At 38.4% G+C, this 24,370-nt stretch overlaps 4 protein-coding genes across 5 annotated transcripts; 1 reads left to right on the forward strand and 3 right to left on the reverse strand.

Moving 5' to 3' along the window:
- The first annotated feature begins 643 nt into the window (after positions 1–643).
- On the forward strand, positions 644–3,669 carry LOC141706981 (transcription factor bHLH145-like). 2 transcript variants are annotated; one of them, XM_074509907.1, is made up of 4 exons: positions 645–797; positions 1,045–1,857; positions 1,956–2,106; positions 2,201–3,669. In XM_074509907.1, the coding sequence occupies exon 4, from the start codon at positions 2,246–2,248 to the stop codon at positions 3,263–3,265; it is 1,020 nt and encodes a 339-aa protein (XP_074366008.1). In that variant the 5' UTR covers positions 645–797; positions 1,045–1,857; positions 1,956–2,106; positions 2,201–2,245; the 3' UTR covers positions 3,266–3,669. The 2 variants fall into 2 exon arrangements, with proteins under 2 accessions (XP_074366009.1, XP_074366008.1); XM_074509908.1 differs by having other exon boundaries at positions 644–797; positions 1,956–3,669.
- A 16,495-nt stretch (positions 3,670–20,164) lies between these two features.
- On the reverse strand, positions 20,165–21,010 carry LOC141685570 (uncharacterized). Its single transcript, XM_074490665.1, has one exon. The coding sequence runs from the start codon at positions 21,008–21,010 to the stop codon at positions 20,165–20,167; it is 846 nt and encodes a 281-aa protein (XP_074346766.1).
- Positions 21,011–21,320: 310 nt separating this feature from the next.
- Positions 21,321–22,076, reverse strand: LOC141685578 (uncharacterized). Its single transcript, XM_074490671.1, has 2 exons — positions 21,879–22,076; positions 21,321–21,836 (listed from the first exon to the last, which is right to left on the reverse strand). The coding sequence occupies exons 1-2, from the start codon at positions 22,074–22,076 to the stop codon at positions 21,321–21,323; spliced, it is 714 nt and encodes a 237-aa protein (XP_074346772.1).
- Positions 22,077–22,921: 845 nt separating this feature from the next.
- Positions 22,922–24,163, reverse strand: LOC141685583 (uncharacterized). The gene has a single exon (XM_074490677.1). The coding sequence runs from the start codon at positions 24,161–24,163 to the stop codon at positions 22,922–22,924; it is 1,242 nt and encodes a 413-aa protein (XP_074346778.1).
- Positions 24,164–24,370: the final 207 nt, after the last annotated feature.

Genomic DNA, 24,370 nt, shown 5'->3' on the forward strand with positions numbered 1-24,370 from the left:
CCGTCTCAAATTGTATAGAAGCCGAGTATGTATCAAACTCGATGAGCTTAGCTCAAACTCAAAAATTTGGTTTTGCTCGAACTTCTCTAAATTTTACATAGAAATTATTTTTAATTTTGTTTATTACTTATAAAGTTGAATTTAATTGAATTTTTATAAATTTTCATTTTCTTAATGTTGAGTTTGAGAGCCAACTCAGCTAGACTAAATCTGACTTGTTGTAAATTGCCGGTAAACTCAATTTGGCGTGTATTACGAGTCGTGTTTGACAAGAAATTCAAGCATATTTAACTTAAACGAATGGTTCGACTCGTTTAAAAATACCCGATCACTGATTCGTTCATTGATACTCGACTCAGTCTCGAATTACAGTCTCCCAGATGAATCCATGCATACATGTTAGGATCTTCCCCATTTCTTAATTTAATAAAATAATTTCATTTTAAGTAAAAATTGAATAATTGAGAAAAAAAAAACTAAAAAAGTGGTTGGAAAATGGAGATGAAAATGAAAGTGAGAATGGGTTGGTCAACAAAACTAGAAGTGGATTCGAGAGTGAAGATGATAGATTATGATGATGATACTATGCAAGTTAATGGGGCCCATGAAATGTTTGTTCATTCATTTTCATCAACCTCCAACGCAAGCGTGCACTAACACACGCGTGATTCTACAGCACACCATCCCCCATCTCTACTTATTCATTCTTCTTTCCTATGTATACTGTATCCACACACATTCTCTCTCTCTCTCTCTCGTTCAGAAAGTTTATTTCAACAAGTTCTTGTCTGAATACTGTAAGTTTCTATTTTTCTTGTCATAATTTTGATTCATGTGTAATCTTAGAAACTTAATCATACTACTATTGTTGCACCTAACTTCACTAAGTAGATAAATCTAAAAAAATACATAAAATTCATGTTATGTTCTGTTAATTCTAAAAACATTACATAAGATTCATGTTATGTTGATTTCATTCAAGTTTCTTTAATGGCTTCATTTGATGTTTACAATCTTGATTAATTGTGAAATTTTCATTTACAGGGAAATTTAAATCTATATTATCCGATTAAAAATATTAAGGAAGAATAGCATGCTGTGGTTTAGCCATTCTGTTAATGTTGTTGTCCGAAGATTCATTATCAGTTTGTACTGTCGTGTGATTCTGTAATTTGTTTGTCTTCAATCCCATACTTTATGTAATCTTGAGCTTGCCCTTTTATAAAGTCTACAATTCTACATTTACACCTTAATATATCCTACTTAACACACTAGTCATCCCAATGGGCTCTAATCTTTTCATTGTCCTCCCCTGTTATTGCCGTTGGATCAGTTGAAAAATCTTGTCAGTTCAGTTTAAACCACTCTTGTCTTTCCACACTATTGATTCAGTTGAACGAATTTTCCTTTCTAGTTCTACTTTTTTCGATTTTTTTTCCGGATTTTATGTTTGATCTGCTTTCTTCCCTTCGATTGGCTTTGATTTGAATATCTTGTTAGTTCAGTTTAAACCACTCTGTCTTTCCACGCTATTGATTCAGTTGAAAGAATTTTTATTTTTAGTTCCTACTCAAAAGAAATTGTCTTTCCACTATATTTCATCCGCTCTTGTGCCTTCAGTTAACTTTGATTTTGTCGAGGATTATATTTTTCCAATATATTTCTTGTTTGAAAATTTAGTTTGATTTTAAAGAAAAAGGGGGGAAATTTATAAGGGGTCAGGGAAAAGTAGTTATGGTGTGTCAAGCAGCCGGCCAAACACGATTTCGAGCATTGAAGCATGAAAATGGAATTGCTGGGGGTGCCACCATAGTTGTTAGAGTTATTGCTTGCTTTCAACCTCTACAGGATTGCCAGGTTAGTAGTAATCTATACTATCTCAGTTTTCTTGCAAGTTTTGATCATTTTCCATGTTTTAGGTAATCGTTGATCTAAATCTTTGAACAATTTTTCAGGCTGAATACTTCCGCCAGTTGCTCAAACCTGTAACGTAGTTGGATTTTCCTCACTCGTGTTCAAACTTATTAAGCTGGAGTGTGTAGTTACATCTTTTACATTGTTTTTAAAGAACAGCAGATAATCGTTATTCCAAACATTGTCAATCTGGTACGTATTGATGTTCAACGCTGTCTAATATGTGGAAGTTCAACTATTTTATGTAAGTGATTTGGAAACTGTTTCTACTCTATTCTTTTCACAGAGCATTTTCTTTCATTTTTCATTATCTGGTGGCTGTTTTGGTTGGATGGAAGAGGGCATAGGGAGCTGGTACGATTACCAGCAAAACAATGGGCAATCATCCAATTTCAACATTTTGGATGCTCCATACTGTATGGGCCAGCAGAGTACTTCCCCCTTTTATATGAACTCGTGCAATAATTTTGTATCAACAAATGGCATTATGCCCATGCATGGGTCTACCGGGTTGCCACAGGTGAAGGCTGATCAACCATTTCAACCTCATAATTGGTTATACTGCCTGCCTCGTTATCGTCAGGCCTTTACCCCGGTGTTGAACTCTGCTTCTCCATATAAAAATAGCAGGGATGCTGTAGCTTCGAATGCTCAGAGTACCCCTAAAAGGTTTCTTGTTTTTGATCAGTCAGGAGATCAGACCACCATGATGTTTAGTTCTGGGACTGGGATCAGTGGTCCTGTCCACAACATGCCTTCTTGGCGCCCAAAACCTTCTAATGCATTTACTCCCTACAAGGACCTGGAAATCAGAAAAGAAGCAGAAAATCTATCGAAGGGATATTTTTATGATGGATTTAGTAAACAAGATTATGAAATTGATGTGCGCAGTGAGATGCACGAAGACACAGAAGAACTAGATGCATTGCTTTACTCTGATGATGAAAATGAATATTCTGAGGATGAGGAAGAAGCAAGTACGGGACATTCACCTAGTATACTTGATAATAAACGAGTATGGTTGCACGAAAGTGGAGAAGAAGTTTCTAGTTCAGCCAGGCCAGCAAAAAAGCACAGAGTTTCTGGTGGGGATCAAGATGTTCCATCACTAATTGAAACAGCAAGTTCCCTGAAAAGTGATAGATGCTTCGAGCACGAAGACAAGGCAGAATCTAGCTGTGGTAACAGCAACAATTTATTGGAGGAAGAAAAAATACGCAAGACCATTAGCATTCTAAAGAGCATAATTCCTGATGGAAAGGGTAAAGATTCAATTGCGGTCATTGATGATGCTATTCAGTACTTGCTATCTTTAAAGGATAGTTACCTTATAGGCCTTGATGGTCAGTAAAATACACTTGCAGATTATCATTGGCACCAGCAGTGCGTATTGTTTGGTACTTGTTTCAAGTATGTTTGTCTTGACGTTATATATTTCCATGAAGTTGTATATGCCGTGGGTGTCGGCAACGTGAAGGAGAAAGATGCACGCCGTGGATGAGTCGGGGGATTAACTCTCCACTAGTTATGTTCACTTCCTGTGGGGTGTTTGAATCACATTTCCTGTTTCAAAAGCTCTTCCGCTTGACAAATGGTTTGTTGTGTACCACCTGATATCTTTATTTCCTTTGTCACATACATCTACATATAATGTTTGCTTTGCAAGTACTTATGAATATTTTTTGCGTGTAACTAGTATGAATTGATAGTAAATTGTGACCATTTGGGTATGAATTATTATTGTATTTTGTTGTCTGTTTTTTTATGAAGGATCTTTATTGTCTGGTTTGTTTAGATTGTAATCCTTGATTTGTGACATATTAATATCTTGGTCAATATCTTGGATAAACTTTGACAATCACCCCATTTTTATCTATAACAGATTGATTTTTACAAAATTTCGACAGATAATAAATAAATTTAGAGTATTTACTGAAAACCCTGTTCTTTTCCGCCTTCCATAAACCCCATCTTTCTGTTTTCTCCTCATCATCTTTGGAGACTGTAGAAAAGGTAGGGAAGCAAAGAAATGGATAATGGATAAATTATCTGTGGATTTAGTCATGAAAATCTTTATCAGGGTACACCTATAAAATCACTTTTGAGAATGAGGTGTGTTTCGAAATCATGATGCAAAATCATTGATGATCCATTTTTGGCTCACATGCAGTATGATTGTGGTGAGGTTGATCAGAATCTACTGCTGCTCCAGAAAGACAGACTCTTCAGGGCCAGTAATGACAACTTCATTGTATGAGGCAGAAGAATGCATCGATCAAGAGTCTAGAATGATTTTTGTAGCAACAACAGTTCCTATGATAAACCTTCAACTTAGCTTTATTGATGTCGATGGTTATTGCATCGGTTTGCTGTACTTTGTAGATAAATGGACAGCTGGAAGAATTTTGGCTGCAAATCCTCTTAGAAGTCAGTTTACGACATTGCCTCCGACGCCCATAAGTTCAATTTGGATTGGGATCGGATTAGGTTTTGATAGTTCAACCAATACTTTTAAAATGGTTTGTACCAACAGTAAACCAGAAACTACTCACTTTACACTAATCCACACTTTAGGGACGACGTCCTGGAGAGTAATGCCAAGTGTTGATCCCGATTTTAGTTGTTTTCCTCGTGATAATAAGCCCGTCTACGTTCATGGGTTCTTGCACTGGCTGACCATTATGATAAAGGATGGTTGAGAACAGATACTGGCATTTTATCTTAGCAAGGAGACATTTGAAGGTGATTCCTCATCCCGAAATTACTTTCAGGTGCTCAGCGATATTAGAAATCAAAGGAAATTTGGGTATGCTTGATACCTCCGGTGATATAAAATATGATTTATGGGTTGTGGATTATAACGAGAAGTCATGGAGCTATTGGAGTTACAGCATGAAGACAGGAAACCTAGAGTGTAAAGAGCAGAGTTCTAATGCACACGTTTCTGGTCTTAAGGGTAGCCTGATTCCCATTCCCGGGTGCTATGAAAGTTTGTCAGTTGGATTGTTCGAGTTTTAATGATTCCTTTCTGCTCAAAGCATACTCTGTTGCTGAAACTATGTACTGAACATTGTTTATCAACTTTCTATCTGCATGTATTTGTATGAATTCTCCTTAAAAACATCCTTGTCCTCAAAGATGAGGATTGAATTTAGAAGAACACCTGGATAGCAGTTGAAATCTCCTGGATCGAATATTAATTATAATATCATAAAACTGCAATCCAAAGCACGCACCATCCTATTCACCCGGGGTACCTTAAGGCTCAAACTAACCTTTGAAGCACCTGTTCCAAGAAGAACGTGTTAGGTCAACTGGTTGTTCATGTTCTTAGCTAAAATCGGTATCATATGTTTAATGTAAGTCGACTCTTTCTAGTTTAACTTGAGTATCAGCGAACATGGTTCTAACGTTCTTCTTTAAAAAGGATGAGATTCAACCTATGAAAGATAAGGGTGTGCATATATACTTATAATAGTATTGATCCGGACTAACAGTGTGCACACTTGCACGCTATAGTATCTCCCGTTTGACAGCTCATAAGCTTAACTGACACAAACATAACAAACTTTATTCTATATATATATTCTGTACTTGATCAGCTTGTTAGTTAGTTCTTTAGCATCTGTTATTTCTTCCGTAATTCTCTCTCGGTTATGACTTTTCTTTCTCATTAGCTATGTAAATGTAGTATTGAAATGTTAATTATTGATAATTAAAGATTGTTTAGTTTGATGTCTTTTCATTAGTTTACTCAGTTGATATCATCAACTATCATGGTATCAAGAGTTTAATTCCGCATAATCATCATCAAAACCAAGTTAATCTACATCAAATCGTCAAAATCATCGAAATCTCTTCTCGATCCACCATGAGAATTACAGAAGTGAAACTTCATTTTCAGGTGTTATCATCTATATTTCTCCCTTATCTTTGTTTTAAGATTGATGTATTGCATACAAGGTGTTTGTGATTGAGATCACTATGTTTTTCTCTTCGCACTGAGTTTATATATCATCTGTAATCATATCATAACTGATTTATTGAAGAACTCAAAAATTGAGACTGTTTGATGAATGTGTTTAATGTGACGAAGATGATCTGTTTGATGTTTGTTAAGTGAATATTTGTTGAATTGTTGCGATGACTACAAGAGTTAGTCAAGACCCGTCTACTGTTTACTTTGTGCATCCGTCTGATTCAAGTACGAGTCAACTTATTTCAGTTAAGTTCAATGGAGAAGGTTTTAGTAATTGGAAAAGAAGCATACTTCTTATTTTGTCTGCTAAAAATAAGATAGGCTTTGTTAATGGAACAATTGAGCCTCCTGAAATAAAGTCTATAGACTACAAATTATGGGAGAGATGCAACGACTTGGTCATTTCTTGGATTTTATTCAATCTAGATGATAGCATTGCTAGAAGTCTGTTGTTTCTAAAGACAACAAGGTCCATTTGGCTAGACCTTGAAAGTAGGTTTGGATATACCTCTGTTACTCAGGTTTTTTCTTTAGAACAAAAGTTATCGGAAATGAAGCAAGGACAATTGTCAGTCTCTGAGTTTTATACAGAAATCAAATTCAATGGATGATGCAGATCCCTTGCCAAACTGCACTTATGACAAGTGTACTTGTCTTCTATCTGGAAGAATGAGACAAATGCAACAGAATCACAGAGTTTTGCAGTTTCTATTGAATTTGAATGATCAGTTCTTAATAATTAGGGCTAATATTTTGATGACGGTACGTCTACAAGATTTAAATCAAGTATACATAATGGTTGCTCAAGAAGAAACTCATAATGAGTTTTATCAGATTCAGAATCATAATGAAACTCTTGCTTTTGTTGCTAATAAGAGAAGATTCAGTGATAATCATTTTCAGCATATTTAGAATACTGGAAATTCTCAAAGACAGGGGTTTAATAACTCAACCAAAAGATTCAATCAGAAACCAACAAACTCTCATTATTGTACTCACTGTAAGCTGGCAGGTCATAGCAATGACAAGTGTTTCAAGCTACATGGATATTCAGCTGGTTTCAAGGTTAAAGATAGGAGATTTGCTGGTGCAGTAACTCAAAATGAAGACAATTCAAGCAATATTAGCTCAGTTCCAGTGTCTATGCAACAATACATGAGCTACTTGAATTACTCAACAAACATAAGATGTCTTCTTCTGATCAACATTCCAAGGAACCTGATATAGCTGGCCATGCCATGTTGGCAGGTAACATATGTTTGCTATCCAATTTTTCTACTCAATGGCTTTTAGATAGTGGTGCCATAAACCATATCAGTAATAATCAATCAGATTTTATCAGTTTTAATCCTGTGGCTAATATTGAGAGTCATATTACCATTCCTGATGGCAGAAAGATTAAGGTTACTCATACAGGGATAGTTAAATTGACAGACCATATTACCCTCGATAATGTGTTATTTGTTCCAGATTTCAAATATAAGTTGATTTCTGTACACAAATTATGCAAAGACATGCATTCTAATCTTTACTTCTCTGATAATCATTGCTACCTTCAGGTCCTTTCTCAGAGTCAGCCTCCACTTCTTCTTGGTCAATTACAAAATGGTTTATATACTGTTGCTGGTACTACATGTTCAAATCAGTATTCAAATTTATGTCACAAGAAGACCGCTTGAATTACTGTATCAAATGAAGCCAAGCTATGGCATCTCAGTCTAGGGCATTTGCCATTTTATCAACTCAAACTGATTCAATCAACCTGTTCTGTTCAGGATGTAGTTGAAGATTCCTTTTTCAAGATTTGACCAAAGGCCAAACAACCTCGATGTTCATTTCCACTTAGTAATATACATACTGTTTCTGCATTTCAGCTACTTCATGTTGACATTTGGGGCCCTTATCGGGTTAAAAATCACAATGGTTGAAATCAATTTGTCACTATTGTCATTGATTTTACCAGATTCACCTGGATTCATTTAATCAAGTTTAAGTTAGATGTTGTTTCTGTTTTAGAACAATTTGTCAAGTTTGTTAAAGTTTAGTTTAATTCTAAGGTTCATTGCATAAGGTCTGATAATGCAAAAGAAATCAATGAAGGCAAATTTCAACAATTTTATCAACAACAAGGAATTATACACCAAACCAGCTGCAGTTACACTCCTCAATAGAATGAAGTTGTCGAACGGAAACACAGGCACCTATTGGAAACTGTCATGTCTCTTTCTTTCTAATATAGTTTACCTTCTTCTTATTGGGGATAGTGTGTGCTATGTGCTTGTTATTTGATCAATAGAATGCCTCTAAAAAGCATTTCTATTTTGAGTCCATATCAGAAGCTTTTTATGAACCTTTGCAGCTACACAACCTTCGATTTTTTGGTTGTGTTTGTTACGTTTCCACCTCTGTTCCACACAAGTCCAAATTTGATCCCCGAGCATTACCTGGAGTTTTTATCGGTTATCCACCAAATAAGAAAGCTTATAAAGTTTTAGATTTAACTTCAAACACTATCATCATTTCCCGAGATGTTTCTTTTCACGAGCATCACTTCCCTTTTCATGTCTTGTCTAAATCTGCTATACAACAATTTTATTCCTCCACGGCTTTCCTGCCTACTGTTACTCCTGGTTCTTTTGTTGATAATTCTGATATTTGTTTTCATAATCCTACTGATAGTATTGATCATACTAGTAGTATTGATCAGCCTAACAGTGATAACAATGTTCATTCTCCCTTTACAACTACACCATCTACATCCGTCCATACTTCTCATGATAATTCTTCTGCATCAACAGGAACTTCATCATCCTTGTCAGCATTTCTTTCTCAAACTTCTGTTATTCAAGAGCCTAAAAATTATCAAGAGGTATGTCAGCATCCTTGTGGATTGATGCAATTAACAAAGAGCTCAAGGCTCTTACTGATAACAACACCTGGGATTTAGTCGAGTTACTACCTGAAAAGAAAGCCGTAGGTAACAAATGGGTGTTTAAAGTAAAACTTAAGGCTGATGGTTCCCTTGAACGTTGCAAATCCAGACTAGTTGCAAAAGGGTTTTACCAGAAATATGGTATAGATTACGATGAAATATTTTCTCCAGTCATTAAAATGACCATAGTTCGCTGTTTGATTGCTCTGGATGCTATTAAAAATTGTAAACTGTACCAACTGGACATTAACAATGCGTTTTTACATGGCGATTTAAAGGAGGAAGTTTTCATGAAAGTTTCTGATGGTGTTCCTCACAAATTAAATCACGTTTATCGTCTTAAGAAATCTTTATATGGCTAAAAGCAAGCCTCTCGTTAGTGGTTCTTTATGTTACTTCAGGAATTATTATTCCAAGGGACAATCAAAAAATGATTATAGTTTGTTTATCAAGAATTGGGATGACTTAACTACTATTGTTGTTGTGTACGTCGACGATATTATTCTTATTGGTGACAATCAAGTCGAAATAGAATGTCTAAAGTCCCATCTTGATAAAGTTTTTAGTATCAAGGATCTAGGTATTTTACATTACTTCTTAGGCATTGAGGTTGGGTATGTAACAAGGGGTATTTTGTTGACTCAACAAAAAATCACCACATATCTTCTCAAGGATTGTTCATTAGAAATTTTTAAATATGTTCCACCCCTCTACCATTAAACCTCAAGCTAAATATCACTGATGGTCCATTACAAGTTGATCCTGAGTTATATAGATCATTGGTTGGTAAGCTAAATTACCTCACAAATATAAGATCAGATCTTTCCTATGTTGTTCAGACTCTCAGTCAGTTCCTCCATAACCCTCATCTCCCACATCTTCATGCTCTTACACATACTTTACGATATGTGGCTCATATCATTGGACAAGGGATTTTCCTCAAAGCTTCTAATACTCTTATGGTACAAGCATTCTCTGATTCTGATTGGGCATCATACCCAGATACCAGACGCTCCATTAGTGGCTACTTGGTTCTATTCAGCAACTCCATTATTTCTTGGAAATCCAAGAAGCAAAGCACTGTATCCCGATCATTAACTGAAGTCGAATACCGTGCCGTGGCTGCTAATGCTTCTGAGATTACATGGCTAGTTCGTTTGTTAGAAGAATTTGGTGTTATAGACTTAGCTCCTGTCACCTTACATTGTGATAACCAATCTACATTCCATATCGCTAAGAATCCGGTTTTCCACGAAAGAAGCAAACATATTGAGCTTGATTGTCACTTCACTCGTGATAAGGTTCTTGAGGGTCTTCTACAACTTTCTTATTTACCTACTAAACACCAATTGGATAATGTGTTCACCAATATTGTTCCTTCTCCTCATTTTAAGGAGCTTCTCTGCAAATTGGGCTTGTCTACTCTTCCATCTCAGTCACCCTCCAACTTGAGGGGGCCTATTAGTAGTATTGATCCAGGCTAATAGTGTGCACACTTACACACTATAGTACATCCTGTTTGATAGCTTATAAGCTTAGCTGCCACAAGCATAACAAACTTTATTCTGTATATATTATGTACTTGATCATCTTGTTAGTTAGTTCTTTAGTATCTGTTATCCATCTCCTGTAATTCTCTCTCAGTCATGACTTCTCTTTCTCATTAGCTATGTAAACACAATATTGAAATGTTAATCATTGATAATGAAATATTGTTTAGTTTGATATCTTTTCATTAGCTTATTGAGTTGATATACATCAACTATCATATACCGATGTATGAAAGGATGGATACATATTGGGCACGTTCAGTTTGATACAGTACTTCAAAATTTGGTTTGTAAAATATTTGATCATACGAAATTATCATGAAGACAGCCAAAAAAGGTATGCCAAGGACTAATTTCACTGGTTCAAAACAAAAAACAAACAGTGTCTTAATTCTAGGATTCATGGATACTTGTCCAAGTACAAAAAGTGGTGCAACTTGCATCAGAGTACGATGTAGAAGTCCATATTGTGCATACCATTGATGTTCAAAATAGAAGGTTATTCAACAACAAGATATACCAAGGCTTAGTAAAAGTCTATTTTACCCTTATTTCTTAATACTCCCCCTCAAGCTAAGGGGCGGGAATTGTGTAAAGCTCTTGGCTTGAAGAAAGTGGACTGATGTTGACTGGCAAGCCCAACAACTTGTCCGGATTTGATACTGACCGGGCTTAAGGATAATGCGTAATATGCACTAGCTATGCTATGTGTCCAACTGAACCCTTTGAATTTTCTAAAGGGAAAGATAAGTCTGCAGTACTATGGGGTATACATGATCACATCACATATACACTCTGGTAGCAGATCCAAGATCCACAAAATCTTCTGAAACAGGCGGCACCGATGAAAAAGTGATAATAGTTGTAGAGACCAAATACAAACCAAATAAAGAAGGTGATCAGTTTTTTAAACTTACGTCATGGCTTCGCTTTCCATTAAAGGAACCTGGCTTTGCTGGCCACTAGAGGAATCCTAGATTTTCTTGCCAATAGAGGACCTTCAACTTTCATTGAAGTCCTGAATTTGTTTGTCATTGGAGAAATCCTGGATTTGCTCTCAGTCACTTCAATGGAGTAACCTCTCAGCTTCAACAACCCATGAAAGGGCACAATTTCGAGTTAACAAGCTTCATACTCAATGATTTCTAAAATTAGGTTCCATGACTCAACAAGTTGAGCCTTACATTTTCCTAAACCAATCATTTAGAGAGTTTTAAGGGGTATCCCTATCTCGGTGCAAAATCTGGACATATTTATAGCAACTTGACTATGCAAGCTAAGCTATTCAATAAGGTCACGTACTCGTTCAATCTACACATTTCAGAAGTGAACTCACAGCTTTTAATTAGCTCAATAACTTACTTGCTCCGATGCAAGGTCCCCTGAAGAAACACCTTCATAATTTCATCTCATTTAATCTTGAGAGCTGTAGTAATTAGACCCGTATCAGGTGTCCAAGGTTTAAAAAATAATTTGATCTTTGCAGGGATCTCAAACTTCTCCAGAGCTGCTGCGCTACTCCACTATTATAGTCCATATTACCAGAGGCATGACTATTGGAGAATGGTGATTCTACGAAAAAAATCATATTCAGCAATCAATAGTTTGAGATTCAGGTGATGTCAATATCAGTGAGTGATCATCTACGTCAGTAAAATATCTCCTCCGATTGTTATAACTCCTAAAAAAATTTGATCCACGAACTGAACTTCTATCCTCCTCGAAATTGAGTCCTTTTTCAACAACATTTTTTTTGGCTGCTTGCAATGCTTCAAAAGCAACACCTACAACCATTAATATAGTTGCAACTGTAGATTAGTCATCATCAAGTACTTAATCCTGTAGAGCTTTACTGATTGCTCTTCAGTACTGTATATACTTCATTATATTCTTTTCGAATGTTTCAGACGTTCGGCCCTCAAGGTTATCCATTAGAGGTTGCAACAGTGATATAAACCACACTTGTTCTGAAAGAACATCCGTTCAGTGATATAATTAACCTACATAGTCCAAGTATGGTTTAAGGGGCTGCCTCTGAACACTCTCATTGTGGTTCTTATTATTTTTAGGATCTACATGTTGGGCTTGCTGAGCACGCCTAACTCCACATTAGTATGACATTGTCCGCTCTGGGCCGAGCCCGCACGGGTTTGTTTTTGGACACCTCCCAAAAGGCCTCATACTAATTGGAGTTATCTGGCTGCTTATATTCTAGCAAACTGCCCCTCCCACAAATGATGTGGGACAACTCCTAACAATCTCCCCCTTCACACATCGGGCCCGACACCTGTCGATTCTGCCTCCTTCAGTGTGACCAGGCTCCCCCTCGACCCATACTGAAAGTCCATCTGGCTATTTGCTCCCCCTAGGCCCATACTGGAAGGCCCGTCTGCTTTTCCTTGAGCCCATTCTGGGGCAAGCCCATCTGCCTCTTCCTAGGTCACTTCTGGAGCCCACGTGAGATTGTTATGGACCGTCACAACCATAACTCTGATACCACTTGTTGGGCTTGCTGAGCAGGCCCAACTCCACATTAGTATGATATTGTCCGCTTTGGGCCGAGCCCGCACGGGTTTATTTTTGGGCACCTCCCAAAAGGCTTCATACTAATTGGAGTTAGCTGGCTGCTTATATTCTAGCAAACTGCCCCTCCCACAAACGATGTGGGACAACTCCTAACAATCTCCCCTTCACACATCGGGCCCGACGCCTGTCGATTCTGCCTCCTGATTGTGTGACCAGACTCCCCCTCGACCCATACTGGAAGTCCATCTGGCTATCTGCTCCCCCTAGGCCCATACTGGAAGGTCCACCTGCCTTTTCCTTGAGCCCATTCTGGGGAAAGCCCATCTGCCTCTTCCTAGGTCCATTCTGGAGCCCACGTGAGATTGTTATGGACCGTTATAACCTGAAGCTCTGATACCACTTGTTGGGCTTGCTGAGCAGGCCTAACTCCACATTAGTATGATATTGTCCGCTCTGGGCCGAGCCCGCACGGGTTTGTTTTTAGGCACCTCCCAAAAGGCCTCATACTAATTGGAGTTATCTGGCTGCTTATATTCTAGCAAACGGCCCCTCCCACAAACGATGTGGGACAACTCCTAATAATCATGTTGGGCTTGCTGAGCAGGCCTAACTCCATATTAGTATGATATTGTCCGCTTTGGGCCGAGCCCGCACGGATTTGTTTTTGGGTCACTCCCAAAAGGCCTCATCCTAGATCACTTCTGGAGCCCATGTGAGATTGTTATGGACCGTCACAAACATAGCTCTGATACCACTTGTTGGGCTTGCTGAGCAGGCCTAACTCCACATTAGTATGATATTGTCCGCTTTGGGCTGAGCCCGCACATGTTTGTTTTTGGGCACTCCCAAAAGGCCTCATACTAATTGGAGTTATCTGGCTACTTATATTCTAGCAAACTGCCCCTCCCACAAGCGATGTGGGACAACTCCTAACAATTTCCCCCTTCACACATCGGGCCCGACACCTGTCGATTCTGCCTCCTTCAGTGGTGAAGGAGACCGGGCTCCCCCTCGACCTATACTGAAATTCTATCTAGCTATCTGCTCCTGTTATGGACCGTTTCAACCATAGCTCCGATACCACTTGTTGGGCTTGCTGAGCAGGCCTAACTCCACATTAGTATGATATTGTCCGCTTTGGGCCGAGCCCGCACGGATTTGTTTTTAGGTCACTCCCAAAAGGTCTCATCCTAGATCACTTCTGGAGCCCACGTGAGATTGTTATGGACCGTCACAACCATAGCTCTGATACCACTTGTCGGGCTCTGATACCACTTTGGGTCAAGCCCGCACGGATTTGTTTTTGGGCACCTCCCAAAAGGCCTCATACTAATTGGAGTTAGCTGGCTGCTTATATTCTAGCAAACTGCCCCTCCCACAAGCGATGTGGGACAACTCCTAACAATCTCCCCCTTCACACATCGGGCCCGACACCTGTCGATTCTGCCTCCTTCAGTGGTGAAGGAGACTAGGCTCCCCCTCGATCTATACTAAAATTCTATCTGGCTATCTGCTCCCCTAGGCCAATACTGAAAGGCCCGTCTGCTTTTCCTTGAGCCCATTCTGGGGCAAGCCCATCTGCCTCTTTCTAGGTCACTTAGGGAGCCCATTTGAGATTGTTATGGACCGTTTATAACCTGAAGCTCTGATACCTCTTGTTGGGCTTGCTGAGCAGGCCTAACTCCACATTAGTATGATATTGTCCGCTTTGGGCCGAGCCCTCACGGATTTGTTTTTGGGCACCTCCCAAAAGGCCTCATACTAATTGGAGTTATCTGGTTGCTTATATTCTAGCAAACTGCCCCTCCCACAAACGATGTGGGATAACTCCTAACAAACTCCCCCTTCACACATCGGGCCCTACACCTGTCGATTCTGCCTCCTTCAGTGTGACCAGGCTCCCCCTCGACCCATACTGAAAGTCCATCTGGCTATTTGCTCCCCCTAGGCCCATACTGGAAGGCCCGTCTGCCTTTTCCTTGAGCCCATTCTGGGGCAAGCCCATCTGCCTCTTTCTAGGTCACTTCTGGAGCCCACGTGAGATTGTTATGGACCGTCACAACCATAGCTCTGATACCACTTGTTGGGCTTGCTGAGCACGCCTTAACTCCACATTAGTATGATATTGTCCACTTTGGGCTGAGCCCGCACAGATTTGTTTTTGGGCACCTCCCAAAAGGCCTTATACTAATTGGAGTTAGCTGACTGCTTATATTCTAGCAAACTGCCCCTCCCACAAGCGATGTGGGACAACTCCTAACACTACATTCATTTTTCTCGAAGGATATTCTTTTTTTTTTGTATCTTGGTTTCCAGGAATTACATCCTGAATGGAGTGGTTGAACCCCTCCCCCCTCATTAGCTTCTGTTGACGCTTAGAAAGACATGGTACCCCTTTACGTTGGTCATAAAAGAATTTGTATGAATGATGGCTGCTCTAACGGGCTCTCCAAACCAACGCCCAAGTTAATTTGCTTAAGAAAGTGAAGGTAAAATATTTAGTGCAACTAATAACTGGCTATGATGCTCACATAGAATGCGAAAGGAATTCCACAATTCCTAAGAGCCCATCAGTTCTCTCGGGAGATCACCGTTCGACGGGATTATCATCAGACTTCTCCACAATTACAACATGATGAACCCTTCGTGGAAGGAAGAAATGCATGCTTGTAATGAAAGATGATAAGTCCGAGCTATTTCTAGCTTCAAACATGTCTGAGTCTCTTCTCGGTAATTCATCTTCCAAGTCCAAGTCAATCCACAAGCTAATCCAGCCGTCAAGACTTCTCATCATCACCTTTTTAGTTAGGCCTCAATTGAAACCCATTGTACACTTTTAGAGCCTTTGAGTAGAGCTAATCAAATGCAAAACCCACATATTCATAAAAAAAGGACATCAAGAATCTTACTAAAACTGAGAATGACATGCAGATTCCATTTAATCTCACACTTCTTTAAAAATTCAACAGACAGCAAATCAATCTCACATTATTTTAATATTACCAATTGACATAGTTATCAAGTAGGTAAAGTGCAATAACTAACAATAAAACTCCCTCGTCAAAAATTCACATAATGAACCAGAAATACCAAGGATTAGGAAAATTCTATTCTACCCTAATTCCTTAATATTCGTGTTTTTACCAAAATTTGTAGGTTAAGTGCTAAATTTGGTTGATTTAAGAGCAATGTAAATGAAAATAACACGAAGAATTGGTTACGCGAAAAACCCGTAAATGGGAAAAATCGCGGGTAAGATTGATTGCCCAACTTAAAACTAATGCTATCGACATATTTTTGATACTCCGTTTGTGGGTGATGGTCTATTATGAGTTGTTCTTCTCAGTGAAGAAGATGAACTCGAGTTGTGTTTGTGTGTAGTGTTCTTGCCTTAGTTATCCTCCTCTTATATTTAAATCAATCTCTCTTATCTTCTAGTTTGTTTTCTTCTTTTTCTCCAACCTCCCCTCATTTTTCTCTCACTTCAAATTATGATTGCAATCCTCGCTGCAATACTTGATTGATTCTCCTCCAAATTCAGACTATGGCTTGACAGAGTCTTCCGATTCTTCTCGTTATTGGCATGTGTTTGTTGATATCCAAGATGCCTTCTTACTCTTTCCAACTTGAATTGTCCCTTGCATTTCTTGTCGTCCGTCTAATGTTCACATCCTGTCATGACTAAAAATCAGGATATAACAATATCCCCATATTTTGTTAACTAAATATTTTAATTCACAAAATTTTCAACCAAATCGTTAATCAGTAATGAATATTTGTGATATGTAGCATGTGTGACTGGATCATTCAACTTCTCTTGATAAATATGTGAACAACTTTATGATATACATGCTTGGTTGTTCACTTATCAAGAAACCCCTTCATTATTTCTATTAGGACTCTTTAGTTGCCCCTATATATCCTCTTCTCACAATTCATCCGCCATTCTCTCCTCTTTTCTATCGCCCCCAACCTGTTTCTTCTTATTTATTACTTAACAATGGCCAAAAAACATAGCAAAAGCTCAGAGAGCTTTAATGATGAAAACCCCAACTCGTCTCTTGCTCAAACAAACTGGATTGCCACCAATCTCTTAGATCCTCCAGATAACAACCAGAGCGAAATCAAAATTGAGAGATTCGAAGAAGCCAAACTATCATTCCATACTAATATTGTTGCCACCATCCCGGACGCATTGATCCATGCTGACTTCTACAGGAAAGGTTGGGTTTGCTTTTATTAATACCCCTTTGACGTAGGGCTTACTTTTCCCTTTTCAAAGTTCATCATTGGCGTATTAAGTGCCCTGAAGGTATCCCTTGGACAGCTCATGCCATTTGCATGGAGAGTTTTAGCCTGCTTGGATTCCATAGAAGAAAAACATGATTTAGGCATCAGCGTGGAAGTACTCAATCATTCTTACAGTTTGAAGAAGTTTAGTAATTGCAGAGTTGGTTTCACCAATAAGGATACCGATGATCCTCTAATCCTTAACAATGATACAGTTAACGACCGAAACTGGAAAAAGGATTACTCCTTCATTGAAAAAGCGACTTTGGGAGATGATGTCGGCTACCTTCTGGATCGATGGAACAATACTGGTGATTCATCAATTTCCTTTATGTTTGTCACTTTCGTTATTAATTATTTGCTCGCCTATAATTTTTATGTCATGCATGCTAATTCTTGTTTATCATATGTTTGTCTGACATTAGTTAGGCTCTCCTGGTTGTATGTTCTGAGCTTTTCTTTTTCTGTTACTTTAATACGCATCTCCGTAGTTCCCTTTTTATATTGACTTTTCATACCCCAATATCTTTGAGTTTCAATATGTAATACTGTATATTGTCTTCCTTACATGTATATTGTGACTATGAATTCGACGAAGATAACACTGAAGCTAAAGATGTTGTTGAAAAAAATTGTGCTTTTCCAATTGGAGAAAGACTGTGGCCGAACTGTTTGGGAAAGCCTATACAAAATGCAGGTCAAGTTAATGTTGACGATTTTGTTTTGGGAATGAAGAAGTCTCAATCAAGACTTGACGGTAGCACTTCTAAGCGGTTGTTACAGAAGAATGCTGCAAACAGGACTCGTAACAAACATATATAAACCCCAGTAAGTAAGCCATCTCACTCTACCCTAAGTCTTTCTCCTGAATCCCATGGCAGCCCCAGGAGTGTTAAAGACTGTGAAATGAGTTCTGACAGGATATATGCTAAAGGTATACGTCGAACATTCTCTTATTTGACATATTTTTTATTTCATTTTGTTTATCCCTCTCCGTATTAACATGGATTGAACCATTTTTCTTCATTGCAGAGTTTAAGCCCCCCTGTGATAAAACCCTTCTCATTTCTAGTTAGACCTGTTTGCCAAGAGAGGCCGTGATGATAAGTCCAATGAGACCGATTCTTCCAAAGGCCCCATGATGTTGAGCCCTATAAGCAGCCTCCTTTCCAAAAAGGTTAAAATTAATCCATCTGCCACAACCACTAAATTTGAGACTATTATTCCTCTTGCCATCCAAAGTTATGATATGGCTGCTGACCCCTCTACTTTTCCCCATCTACTTAATGACATGTTGCTTCCCCAATCTATGGAAGCTCTCTCTTCTAAACCAGTTGCCTCCATCTTGAATGATGCTGTCGGCTATTCTTTTCATGTGAGTATCATCACAATTTTTGTCAATTGCATTTTCCTTTTTGGTGTTCACTTGATTTTTTTACGTAATCTGTTATTTGTAACACAGACTCTACAAAGCGTCATGGTGGCCGGCGAGGTCTATGAGCATAAGATGAAAAAACTCAAAGACTTGGAAGATGAGCACAAAAAGTGTGCATGCAAGATCCGAGCGGCTGAGGAGTTGGCACTCAACAACTTGAAAGCCATGAAAGATGTTTAGAATGAGTTGGAGAAATTTGCTTCCAAAGTACAGACACTGGAGAAATATATGCGTGACGAAGCAGAGAAGGTTGTGCATCAACAAATTATGTGAACTCGAGTTGACATGATGCTGGAGTACCACGGGGAGAATGGAGCTTGTGGGACGTTATCAAGACTGTCAAAATCTACAATGAAACATTTCCCGATGACGCTTTCCCTATGGACGGGTTTTGTGGTGCTACCCATGATTATGAGGTAAAGTCCCCCAAAGGTGATGCTCATGAAGAAAAATGACAGAATTCTTTTTTCATAATTTTTGTTTAGACATGTCAAACTTAATTTGATTTCAACTTTGAACTTGTTTTCCCGTTGTCTTGCATTATTTATGCTATACTTTATCCCTGTTTCGCTTTTAAGCGTGGGATCGAGATTTTATTCACGCTGTTTTTCAGTCTTAAACTTTCGTCGTAATATTAAGTTTGTTGTTTTTGAATCATATTTCTGTCGTCATTGTGTTTTACGTTTCCACTTGTGTTTTTTGAGTGTATTTTTGACTCATCCTATTGTATTGTTTGTAGTTTTCGTCATTATAAGATGCCATATACTTAACACCCAATAATTCGTTGTAAATGTTGGGTGTTGTGTAATTGTTCAACTTGTAAGGTAAAATCTCTCTAGATAACTCTAGGAAATAAAAATGTCCAGATAATATATTTTCTTATACGAACGGATTACTTATGTAATCATGTAAAGCAAAGTTTTTCTTTTATCGTCATTATGTACTTTCTCAAGTCAGATTTTTATTTAAATGTAACAGTAGTCGTCAATATACTTTGTTTGATTCGTCAATATACGTCAGTGCATGGACTCGTATAGTTGTTAAGAGGCCTTTTTCCCTCTTGAAACTCACCAAAGATTATGTCATGTATTAGTATAACGTGGATGCGTGTAAGTATTATTTGTCATATTAATAAATTTAATAAAGCTTTTATGTCAACTAAGACTGTCGAATGTTTATAGCATTTTCATTTAGAGCAACATGATTGTAGTTGGGTGATCAACCATTACTTTTGTAATTGACATGTTTTGTTTGTCGTATACTAGTATATATAAACATTATAGAAATAATTCTAGCAAAGTAAACTCATGTAAATATGAACAAGACTAAAAGGTAAGCGCTATTAATAGAAATAACTTGCATAATGATGTAATTTATGATATAAACGTAAGGAATTGGAAACATAAACATATGATCAAGTTTCCTCAAACAAAACGTCATACCAAACATAAGAAAATAACGACAATCAACTATGTCATAGCGACTTATTAATCAAAGACTCTTAAAAAAACTGAACTAAAAAGATGAGTTAAGAGACTTTACACATGATATAGCTTCAAGTGTAAAGCTTTCCAGCTTCTCGGTACTTGTGTGTCGTCCATACTCGATAATCGATAAGCCTCACGTCCAATGACTGCGTCAATAAAGTAAGGTCCTTCCCAAGTGTCAGCGAATTTTCCTGCCATCGCGTCCATAGTGTTTTGAAATGTCTTCCTTAACATTAAGTCACCAACATGGAAAGCTCTCACATGGATATGTTTGTTATATGTGTTGGCCACCCTTTGTTGATAAGAATCCATACGAATCCTCGCCATCTCTCGAAGCTCGTTCACCGTATCCTGGTCATGTGCCAATTCTATGTTGTTCATGTTAGTCGTCAATAGTCCGTACCTGGCTGTTGGCATCATGATCTCTGTTGGTAATAAAACTTTAGTGCCATAGACTAAGCTATGTGACGTCTGTTCTGTTAATGTCTTAGGGGTCATCCTGTCCGACCATAATACCCAATGAAATTCTTCAGCCCACTTTCCTTTGCATGACGTCAGTCTCCTTTTAAGATTGTTGATTATGAGCTTGTTGCTCGATTCAGCCTGTCCATTGGCTTGAGGATATCTTGGTGTCGACTTAATCAAGTTGATATTCCAACGTTTGTAAAATGCTTCTGTCTTGTCGCTTATGAATGGTGATCTACTGTCACAAACAATTTTAGATGGAACACCAAACTTGCAAAAATGTTTCTCTTGATAAACGATGTCACTTCTTTTGACGTGACTTGCTTGAACACCTCTGCCTTGATTCATTTTGAAAATTAATCTGTAATAGCCACCATGAACACCTTTTGCCCAGGTACAGGCGGCATCTTCCCCACAATGCCCATCCCTCATTTCATGAAAGGCCAAGAGGGAATAGACATGTTAAGGTGCTCAGATGGTTGGTGTATGATAGGTGTGTGTATGTGGCAGACGTCACATCTCCTCATGTAATCTAGAGCATCATGTCTTAGCGTCGGCCAATAGTAACACAAACGTAGAATCTTTAATGAGATATTTCTTCCGTAGGTATGATTTTCGCACTCTCCCTCATGTGCATCTCTTAATACCATATCAACCTCGTGTTTTCTCAAGCATCTTTGAAGCAACCCGTAGAAGATTTCTTGAATAGCTCGTCATCTATGACTGTAAAACTTGAAGCTTTCTAACTAAGAATCCTAGCTTCATTATTATTATTTGGTTTAACACCAAGTTGTAAGTACTCTTTGTATGCTCGAATCCAGCTATCCATGTCTTCATTGATATTGTCATGATATTGATTAAGATCTAATACTTCTATGTCATGAACCAATCTTTCCACAATGGGCTTCATGATATAAAAAGTTGGAATGTTGTTTAAGTCAAGACCTTTAGAAACAGCTCCCAAATTGCCTAGTGCATCAGCTTGTATATTATTTTCTCTTGGAACTTGTTGTATGTTGAAAGTGTCAAAGTAATTCGTCAATTTCTTGGTGATGTCCAAGTATGTGATCAATTTGGGATCCTTAGCTTCATAAGAACCATTGACATGATTAACAATTAATAATGAATCATAATTTACATCAATGTTTCTGACATTCAAGTCCTTAGCAATCATGAGCCCCACAATCAGTGTTTTATACTCAGCTTCATTATTGGTGTCCTTGAAGTCACAACATATTGGATGTGCTATCATATCCCCCTGTGGTTATTTGAGTACAAGCCCCAATCCCGTTCCATTTACATTCGAAGCTCCATCAGTATACAATGTCCATGGCCTGGTGTCTACCCTTGAAATGACTCGTTGAAACTCCTCTTCAGCTGATGTCATTTGGCTTGGACTGAAATCAACCACAAAATCAGCTAGAGCTTGTAATTTTATGGCGTTCCTTGTATCATATGTGATGTCATAGGTGCTCAAATGTATGGCCCATTTCGCCATTCTTCCCGTCAGGTCAGGTTTACTCAAGACGATTCTCAAGGGAAAGTTCATCATCACATGTATTTTGTGTGATTCAAAATAATGTCTTAGTTTAGTAGAAGTCATGGCTAATGCAAGCACCAATTTTTCCAGAGATGTGTATCTTGTTTCCGCATCTACTAGGCTTTTGCCGACATAATAAATAGGCAACTGGACACCTTCTTTTTATTTGACGAGCACTCCACTCACAACATGACCTGTAACTGACAAGTACACATAAAGGTCCTGTCCTTGAAGAGGCTTAGACAATAGTGGAGGAGTAGTGAGATATTTCTTCAGGTCATTAAGTGCATCTTCATGTTTTTCTGACCACATAAACCCCTTATTTTTCCTTAAAACATCATAAAATAGTTTACATATGCCCGATGATCGTGAGATGAACCTATTCAAGGTTGAACTCTTCCCGTCAGTTTCTGGACGTCTTCAATTTGATGGACTCTTTAACTTGAAAATTTCCTTAATATGTCTTGGGCTAGCCTCAATGCCCCTCCTGATCACCATATATCCGAGAAACTTTCCTGACGACACATCATAGTTATATTTAGACGGGTTCAACTTCATGTTGTATCATCCCAATATGTCGAACACCTCCTGTAGGCCGTGAACGTGATTTTCAGCATTTACAGATTCGACCACCATGTCATCTATGTAAACTTCCATTGTTTTACCTATCAGCTCCTTGAACATCTTGTTAACAAGGTTTTGAAATGTAGCCCCAGCGTTGCGTAGTCCAAAAGGCATGGCCAAGTAACAATAAATTTCCTATTCGTGATGAATGTTGTCTTCTCACAATCAGACGGCTCTGTTTAAATTTGATTAAATCCACTTGAAGCGTCTAAGAATGTAAGCAATTCATGTCTAGCCGTTGAGTCCACCATGGTGTCGATGTGGGGTAACAGATAGGGATCTTTAGGGCAAGTTTTGTTCATGTCCGTGTAGTCGACACAAACTCTCCACTTCTCATTCTTTTTCTGCAATATGACAATATTTGCTAGCCACTCGGGATAGTTAACCTCTTTTATCATCCCAGCCTTCATAAGCCTGTCGACTTCATCGTTAATTATCTTGTTTCTCTCCGCCGCGAACTTCCTTATTTTTTGTTGAACATGGGTGTAGCTAGGATCAACATTTAATATGTGCGTGATGACATTTGGTTCTATTCCTGTTATGTCGTCATGTTCCCATGCGAATGCATCCAACCTCGTAGTCAAGAAATTCACCAAATTTGCTTCAATCGTTGGTAATAGGTCTCCTCCTATTAGCACTTTCTTGTCTCCCGTCTTTAGATCGACCTCATCCAATTTTTCAGGTCCTGTGACTATGGCCGCAGGTGTCTCATTCCCATGGTGTTGGACAGTTGGTTTCAAACATGTCTTGTAACACTCGCGTGCCATATCTTGATCCCCTAGTATCTCCTGAGCTCCCCATAGTGTTGGAAATCTGAGAACTTGATGGCATGTCGATGGTACAGCTTTCAAATTATGGATCCAAGGTCTTCCCATGATTATGTTGTATGTCGAATAGACGTCTATAATGCAGAATTTCTCCAAAAGATTAACTCCTAGTGCATATGTAGGCAATGTAATCTCACCCAATGTACACTTGGTTTTTCCACTAAATCCCACCAATGTCATCGATTTCTTAATCATGTCACTTTCTTCCAAACCCATTTGTTTCAATGTGCTCAACATCATGATGTTGGCAGCGCTCCCGTTGTCAATTAGTATTCTATTGATTAGGAAATTCCCCATAGGGAGTGAGATGACAAGTCCATCTTGCTGTGGTTCTCGGATACTTCTTTTATCTGACTCGTCAAACATCAATGATGGTATATTATTACTACTAACTCCTACCTGAGTAACTCGTATGTCTGTCTCTCTAGCCACCCTTTTAGATTGTGAATATATCGATCTACACACTTCAGAACCACCTGCAATGAATTTAATTACTTTGTGATATGGTGATGGTGATGGTTGTCTTACTGGTGTCATGTTGTCTCCATTGGGTGACTTGTCTCTCCTGATGTAAGATGCTCTCTTGGAAGTCATGAACTCAGTTAAATATCCTTCTTAGTCAAGAATTGTAGCTCATTTCGTAAAGCCACACAGTCATGAGCTCTATGTCTGTAATCTGCATGATAGTCACACCTTTGGAATCTGGATTCGCCTTAGGATTGTTGCTCTTCATTAGCCATTTGACTATATCTCCCAACTTGGTGAACTCCTTCATCATGGCTGACGGTGTTATCATGAAGC

This window comes from Apium graveolens, chromosome 2 (assembly GCF_009905375.1).
Source record: "Apium graveolens cultivar Ventura chromosome 2, ASM990537v1, whole genome shotgun sequence".
Lineage (NCBI taxonomy): Eukaryota > Viridiplantae > Streptophyta > Magnoliopsida > Apiales > Apiaceae > Apium > Apium graveolens.

Coding starts and splice junctions, on each gene's coding strand:
- LOC141706981 (XM_074509908.1), top strand. CDS start 2,246: ATGGAAGAGGGCATAGGGAGCTGGTACGATTACCAGCAAAACAATGGG.
- LOC141685570 (XM_074490665.1), bottom strand. CDS start 21,010: ATGAGGGATGGGCATTGTGGGGAAGATGCCGCCTGTACCTGGGCAAAA.
- LOC141685578 (XM_074490671.1), bottom strand. CDS start 22,076: ATGGCGAAATGGGCCATACATTTGAGCACCTATGACATCACATATGAT. Junction 21,837..21,878: donor ATACTGATGGAGCTTCGAAT/GTAAATGGAACG, acceptor AAATAACCACAG/GGGGATATGATAGCACATCC.
- LOC141685583 (XM_074490677.1), bottom strand. CDS start 24,163: ATGACTTCCAAGAGAGCATCTTACATCAGGAGAGACAAGTCACCCAAT.